The sequence below is a fragment of the Neopsephotus bourkii genome, unplaced genomic scaffold (genome assembly GCF_033783945.1).
Source record: "Neopsephotus bourkii isolate Nb327-2 ecotype Australia unplaced genomic scaffold, CSIRO-AGI_Nbou_v1 NB_1474, whole genome shotgun sequence".
Lineage (NCBI taxonomy): Eukaryota > Metazoa > Chordata > Aves > Psittaciformes > Psittacidae > Neopsephotus > Neopsephotus bourkii.
In genome coordinates, this window is record NW_026901950.1 from 309,548 (window position 1) to 317,447 (window position 7,900).

General features: G+C 48.5%; 1 protein-coding gene across 1 annotated transcript; it reads left to right on the forward strand.

Annotated features, from left to right (window-relative positions):
* Nucleotides 1-1,960: 1,960 nt before the first annotated feature.
* Nucleotides 1,961-7,666, forward strand: HERPUD1 (homocysteine inducible ER protein with ubiquitin like domain 1). The gene is made up of 8 exons (XM_061369093.1): nucleotides 1,961-2,093; nucleotides 3,034-3,111; nucleotides 3,233-3,307; nucleotides 4,393-4,514; nucleotides 4,857-4,979; nucleotides 5,606-5,953; nucleotides 6,676-6,781; nucleotides 7,393-7,666. Exons 1-8 carry the CDS (start codon nucleotides 1,962-1,964, stop codon nucleotides 7,558-7,560), a joined length of 1,152 nt encoding a protein of 383 aa, XP_061225077.1. The 5' UTR covers nucleotide 1,961; the 3' UTR covers nucleotides 7,561-7,666.
* Nucleotides 7,667-7,900: the final 234 nt, after the last annotated feature.

Sequence of the window (7,900 nt, forward strand, 5' to 3'; positions counted from 1 at the left end):
GCCCTGCAAGTGTGTACCCTGGCAGCTGTGGAGGGTTTGTAGAGCAGATGTTGTCACAGCTCATGTCTTTGCAGCTATTCCCCAGGAAGCAGTGAGGTGATGCCTCCCCATGGTGGAGTGTCTTTTCTGGTTGGAAAATCTGATCCTGGCTGTAAGCTCATCCATGCATCTTGGCAACAGGTCTGGCTGCCAAGGAATACTGGTGAACACGCAGAGTAAACACATGGTGCTGGCAGATAAAACTTACATTCCTATGATATTGTCTTAAAGTACACTAAAACCCCCTCCTGGTGCATCAGGATCATTACCACTGTTTTTCCCGGTGCTGGATCACATCTCAAAGGAAGATGGGGAGGAGGGCTCAGAAGCTGCTGTTGCACATTTTTATGTTTTCATTTGGTGTTTTTTTTTTAATAGTGGTAAGTTCTTGAATTGCCACCTTTCTCTAACCTCCCTGCACACTCCTTTTGCACCACACAGAAGCATGGTGTGCTCTGTCCCACAAAGTCAGCAACAAACCTGTTGAGGTAACTACACAGATCTGGTAAAACAACCATCGGAAAACTGACGTTTCACCAGGGCCAGGCTGTGGATCTGGCGTGCACAGCACCCCACAGGGAGCTGCAGGAGAAGGGGAGAGGGAGGAGCGAAGTCAGGGATCCCTAAAACTGGCGCTGCTGTCGAAGTTGATGTGTGGTGGAATCATAGAATCACCCAGGTTGGAAAACACATTCAAGATCATCGAGTCCAACCGTTCCTCAGCACTGCCAAGGCCACCACTGAACCATGTCATGAAGGGCCCTGTCTATACCTTTTGTGAACACTTGCAGGGACTGTGACCCCACCACTACCCTGGGCAGCCTGTTCCAATGACTGAGCACCCCTTGGGGAAAAGATTGTTCCTAACATCCAGTCTAAACCACCCCTGGTGCAGTTTGAGGCCATTTCCTCTTGTCCCATCCCTTGTTCCTTGGGAGAAGAGACCAGCCACCTCCTGGCTCCATCCTCCTGTCAGGTAGTTGTAGAAAGCATTAATGTCCCCCTTGAGCTTTCTCTTGTCCAGTCTAAACCCCCTTCAGGTCCCTCAGCCCTTCCCCATCACACCTGTGCTCCAGGCCCTTCCCCAGCTCCGCTGCCCTTCTCTGGACCTGCTCCAGTACCTCAAAGTCTCTCTTCTAATGAGGGGCCCAGAACTGAGCACAGGATTCAAGGTGCAGCCTCACCAGTGCCCAGTACAGGGCGATCATCACTGCCGTGGCCCTGCTGCCACACTGGTGCTGATACAGGCCAGGATGCCGCTGGCCTTCTTGGCTGCCTGGGCACAAGCTGCTTATGTTCAGCCCTGTCACTCAGCATCCCCAGGTCCTTTTCCACCGAGCAGCTTTCCAGCCACTCTTCCCCAAGCCTGGAGCTTTGCGTGGGGCTGTGGGGACCCAAGTCAGGACCCCGCACTTTGCAGCTCTTGCGTGAGTGGAAGACCAGAAATCGCAGCGCAGGAGCCTGCCGCGGAGCCTCACGGGCTGTGGGGACCTGGGGTAACTCCTGCGCTGTCAGCGATGGACGCAGGTTTTGGCGGGCCTGCGGGGTGGGTGTTTGAAGGATCAGATGCGTTCCGGCCCCCCTCGGAGCCGAGGCCGGGCCCGCTCTTGCGGGTCGGCGTTCGCTCGCCTGCCTCTGGCCCTGGGAGGCCCGGGGCGGGGGTCGCGGTTGTCACGGTGACGCCGCGTCGACCTTGGAGTCCCCGCCCATCGCCGGTCGGCCCCCAATCAGCTCCTACCTCTCCCGCCACCTCCCTCTCCCGCGGGCCTCCGTCCCATTGGTCCACGTCCTAGTCCCTCTCCCCGCTCCCGCCTCTGCCAATCAGCTGCAGCCACCGCAGCCCTGCGGCAGGGCGGGGCGTGCAGCCGGCCTATAAAAGGCTCGGCCGGCAGCTGGGGGTGCTTTAAGGCCGCGTCACCGCCATGGAGGGGTCTCTGTTGCTGCTCATCCGCAGCCCCACGCAGCGGCATCCGGACCTGCGTCTGCGCGCCGAGCCCACCTGGACTGTGCGGCGCCTCAAGGCCGAGCTGCGCGGCCTCGTTCCCGGGGCACCGGTGAGTGCGCGACACCGCTTCCTCTCAGCCCGCTGCTAGAGCCTCTTCCCGCCGCATGGGCGCTGTGGGGAGCGCAGCCGCGTCCCCGGGGTGCGCTTCCGGGGCCTCCCCGTCACCCGGCAGAGCCCTGACCGTTTGTACCCCCGACCTTCTGAAGTGTCCCGCACCCAGCTGCCCTCCAGCGCGGGGGATGTTGGGGGCTGAACTCAGGCTCCCGTTCGGCCACTGTTAAAACATTAACGGCTTTCCCCGGGTTGCGGGCTGGGGAGCGGTGTGCGGGTGGCACCCGCTGCCTTGGCGCCTTCCTTCGCAGGCTCTTGACTCCTCCAAGGGCAGGCGGCTCGGTCAGTGCTCAGCTGGGATTTTAGACGTGAGAATGCAGAAGTCTTGAGTTCCTTCTGGGCCGGCACAACAGGAGCCCAGCTCCGCGGTCCCCACAGGCGCTGTCTCGGGAGGAGGACGCGCTTTTTGCCTTGCTTTCCTGAGGAGATTTCCTAGGAGCAGGGATCATTGTGCTTTCGCCCACTGCTGGGCTGCGGTGGAAAGGGCACAGGGTTTTATCTTCATGTGCTGGGGTTCATCTCGTGGGGTGTAACGTGTTGACTTGATACTACCACCTCCAGTGCTGGTCAGATTGTATTTCAAACCTCTCTTTTAAGCAGCACAGATGTTTTTGGCATTCTAAAGGAGGTGGCATGTAACCATGTCCTTTGCTAAAGGAGTACTTTATAGCCTCCTACTGACTTAGACTTCATTGGTACATCTTGCACTTCAGTGTTGACTTGTTTTCATAAGCTGAATTTCCATGTGCACAATGTACCTTAGTACGTAGGGTGCTTCCAGCTGTGTCCCTCTGTCCATCTGGCTGCAAGTTGTCAGTTAATGCTGGTGTCTGATTGGCAGAGCAAATCATACTGTTCTTTATTTTCTTTCTTCAAAGCCTGAAGAGGACCAAAAACTGATTTATTGTGGTAAACTACTGCTGGATCATCATTATCTGAGAGAGTTGCTGCCGAAGGTGTGTGTATGTGTATATATATATGTATCAAATATATATATATAAATATAAAACTTTTATGCACTGAAACAAATCAAGAAAAGTGATTGTTTTTTGAACATGTCTTCCCTTTCATTTTTAGCACGGGGAGTTGCATGCTCTTCATCTGGTATACAAATTCAGGACGCCTGCACATGTGCAAGAATCCAGTGTAGAGGTACTTAAACTAAGTGAAGCTACTACTCTGAATCTCGGACTTTTAATTAAAAAAAGGGAGGTGCTGAACAGCTACTCTAAAGTTCACTGGTGCTGCAGTCTCTGTAATGGCAGTATTACTTTGTGATAGTTTGATAAGGAATGTTAGAATGTATTTGGATTAAGCAAAGTTAAAAAAATTGACTCTACAGTTCATCAGTAAAGGCTTTTATGGCATCTGTTAAGGAATATTGAAACTAATCTTGTAGCAACCCACTGCTCAGTGTACAAGTGCTTTCTGATAAATTAATTTTTAAGCAGAGTGTGATTTACCATGTCTGAGGCTCTTTGGGACAGAGGCTGTGTTGGTGGGCAGAGGGTAGGGTATTAAAGTGGAAGTGGGTTCCGCTTGGGGTGTGGGGGAGGAAGAAGGCTGTTAGCTGAGGACACTGTAGCTGCTCTCATTAATGACTGAGCCTGTGGAGAAGCCAAAGCTGAGCCTTAGTGCTTGAGCTCAGTACTCGCCACTCTCCAGTGCAAATGGCCAAACCCAATTTTTACTCTCAAGCGGACACGCTGATGTGTCTAGAGTTGTGTTTGTATTGGCCCTTATAGGCAATCTGGGCTTATCCTGTCCTTCTCTGATGGTTGCTAGATGTGAGCCAGTTTTGATATGGATATTACACAGATGGGTTGCCATAGAACAGTTCTTGAATTCTGTGTGTGATGGTTTGTGTATGCAAGTACAAACTTACCAAAGCTAAAAGTCAAACTGTCTTGAGTGCAGTTTCTTCCAGTTGTTTTTATAACCCGATGGGACCTGACTGCATGCATAAAAGGTAACAAACACAGGTGTAGATCTGGTAAACAGTAAATCAGGTTTATGTGCCAGTCACTTTTTAAGGAGCTTTAAAATGCTGAGGAGGTGCTTGTGGCATGGAGCCCAAGAACAGTGTCAGTGCTGAGGCAGTGTTGGAGCTACTGTGCAGGCTAAAGTGCGTCAAGTCTGTAGCAGTTATAAGAGTGTGTTCTCTGTGGTGTAACTTCATTGCATAATGCTCATGTGGTGTCCTGAATAAACCTCACTTGCTGCATTGCTGTCCCTAGGTTAAAGCTGATCAGCCAAAGTTGCCATCAGAAGCTAGTCAAGAACCAGCTGTGTCTTCCTCAGATGGTGAAAGACTGAGACGTTCTTCTGGTGGCCAGTCTTCAGCAGAAGTCAGTAATAGGTAAATATGACTTTGAAAACACTGGCTTTGTGTTGGATACCAGCTTCTTATGCTGCATACATTGTCTTAAGCCCACATAATATGGGTCAAAGATGATGAAATTGTATATAAAAGATTTAGTGGACACGTAAGAAGCTGAAGAAAAATGCACTGCTCTGTTAATTGAAAAAAATCATCCCTTTATTCATGTTGGTAAAGAGATGTCGTTAATGCTCTGGAAGGAAGCCCTGATTTTGCATTAGGGTTTGCAAAATGGCAGAAACTATTTACATTGTCCTGTAATAAATGACTTGTGCAGTTTGTCCAGTATTTGCTAATGAATGTGTTTAAATTTTAACCAAGGCTGGAAACAACTCAATATCCCTTCCAAAGTGTGGCTCCTGGCTTCTCTGTGTATACAACCTACAACATCCTTCAGATGTCCTGGTTCCATCAGATCTATGCAAGACAGTACTACTTGCAATAGTAAGTTTCCTGTCCAAAGCTACCAGTAGTAAGTAGAACTGTAATACAAGGGAATAGAGAGCTGCTGTCAGTTCTTCTTTTGATGGTAGTTAGTATTATAACTTCACACTGAATGGTGTGGGAATGTTCCTCTACCTATCATGTAGTGCATGGCTTCTGGTTGAGGCCAGTGGTTTTGAATCTTGCAATCTGCAGCTCTGATTCTTTTGGGAGGGCATGTGTCTGTAGAGTAACTGTAATCCTGATGATAAACCTTAGCTCTTCACCATATTTTTGACTGCTTAAAGTAGCACAGAGAGGCACTGACTGAAAATAGGTAGTAGAGGTAAAGCTGAGATTGGCAGGAGGCTTCCAGACTATTTGTGGATTGCTGAAGAGTTTTTTTGCAAAGTATTGAAGTTGTTCATAAAGTGGAAGGTTCCTGGTTTGACTTTCTGAAGTCACTTCTGTGTAACTGTTGTCATGGATAGAACCGAAACTTGGGTTTCTGTATCCTCTAAACTTGATGCTTTCTACTTGCATGTAATCTGACTCTGTTTAAAGATGGATGAACTTTCAGTGCATGTGTTAAGTGTGAAATTACTTGACTATGCATTATTCTGTACTTTTGTGTTCTCTGGTTTCAGCTTGGCTTCTACTGCTGCATCTGCTGACTCATCCCATGCACAACATTCTCAAGAGATTCCAGTGGCACCAGTGACAACACCAGCTCCTCTCCCAGACACATTTCCTGCACAAAATCAGCCTGGAAACCAGAATGCTGCTGCTCAGGATAACGCAGTGGCCAACCGTAACTTGCAAATGAATGCACAAGGGGGTCGCCTCATGGAGGAAGAGGAGGAGGCTGGCCGTCGAGATTGGTTGGACTGGCTTTACTCGGCAACGTTGTTCTATGTATTTGTCAACATGATCTATTTCTACTCCAGTGTCAGCAGATTCCTCCTGGTAATGGGTGGCAGTATCCTGATGTACCTGTAAGTGTATGGTGTTAATATTTATTATTGTGTTAGAAAGGTTGGGATAAATCTTAGAAGCACAGTAAAGATAATAGGTCCTCAGCTGATGTGCTTTGGGATGTCTTGCCTGGGAAAGATAACCTCTCCTCTCAGTTTCCTTGATCACCTATGAAACATGTGATGTAGACCTCTGAATTCCTGCCAGTAGGTCTAAGAGTTAAAGCTGGAGCAGCTCAAATGATCAGTTCTGCCGACCCTATGCAGACTTAGGAGAGTGAAGATTAATTGCTGTTAGTAGTTCTAAAGTGTAATGTGAACAGCTTGCTTTGTGGGTTACATGTCTGTACTGTAGAGATACAGACCTTTTAAGAAGGTCTACATGGCCTATGTTTTGGTCAGAGTGCTGCATTTCATATATTCCTTGTGCCCCTTTTCTTAGGGTGAGTACAGGGAAATTACGCTGGGGTGCACAGAGCATGGTGACCAAGCAGGCACTCTGGCAGCATGCTGGATACACCCTTGGATGTAGTGCTGCTTATTCTGGGTGCAAGATGATGGTCAGCCTTCCCCACTTACCCTGTGGCTTGCTGCTAACAGGAGGCTTTGAAAGTGCTTGCTGGGTTAGGGCAGAAAGAGACCTTAATATGCTGACCTTACTGTCTGCAGCTCTGAGCTGTATTGGTGTAACAGGAAGGAGTAATGTTTAAGTAGTATTAATACAAATCTACTGCCTTCCCCAGGCGCCATGTTGGATGGTTCCCATTTAGACGAAGACCAGTTCAGCCCTTCCCAGGGAATGCTCCTCCTCAAGCAGCTATAAACCAGGACCAGAACAATAACTTACAGGTATTGTCTTGTTATTTTGTTTTTAAACCATGAGCAAGAAAATCTGTGGAGTTCTACTTTCAGTTTACTAATGACATGTTGCAGTAACAACTTTTCTTTGAACTTTATTCAAAAGCTATCTTTCGTGGGGGCAGAACTGCCAGCCTGAATCCTCCTTCGCTAGTTCCTCTGTTCTACAAAGTATTTCAGGCTGAACGTTATCACTTAGTTGCTTCTGTCCTTCAGGATTTTGTATGGAGAGTGGCTTGTCCCAGGTTCTGTAGCTGAAGGCAGGGCTTAGAGTGGTACCTTGGTGGCAGGATTTGAGTTGGTAAGCAGTCGGTCATGCATTTCAAGCCAGTGCTTCTGTCTGATGTCAGGGAAAGTTGTGAATTCATCTGCATTTCACCTGAGCCTGGTTCTTCATGTCTGTCCTAAGCAGTGTTCCTGGACATGCTATGAGAGTTCACCAGTAACACCAGTGTGCAGCTTGGGTTTTTGACTTGGTGGTGGTTGTCTGGGATACTTGTAAGCTTTTTATATTATGACAAGAGGTATTTGGGTTTGACACCTGATACTTCTAACGCATTTCTGAAATGACCTTATTCACCAAATACCCTTTCATTTGGCAGGAGGGGAATGCAGGTGGAGCAGGTGAATCTGAGGCATCTCCTGATGATGGCCAAGGCTTACAAGAGCTGCAGCAGACAAACCCCTCACTGATGGGCACCGTGTGGGTTTTCTTCAAGACTTTCTTTGCATCCCTCCTTCCAGAAGGGCTCGGAGTGACCCACAACTGACCTGTCACCAGTGTGCCTCTCTGACACTGCAAACCAGGGGAGAAAGTGGATGACACGTCTGGCTTTCACTGACCAAGCAAATAAAACTGCAAGAAGCCTTAAGTCATGGCAGCCTAGAGACTGAGATGCCTGCCCTTAGTCCAAAGAACTTTGTTCTGAACCATTTATTAGTTACCTGTGTTGAAGCTTGGCATTGTGAACTTGTGCACTAAATGCACAGGCTCTAAGCAGGTGTGCAAGTATGTGAGAGAAGCAAATTGCTGCTTCTGTGCAATGTGATTCCTGTTGGAATGTCTCAAATGCTATTTAAATTACACTGAGTGTAGGATTAAAAAAAAAA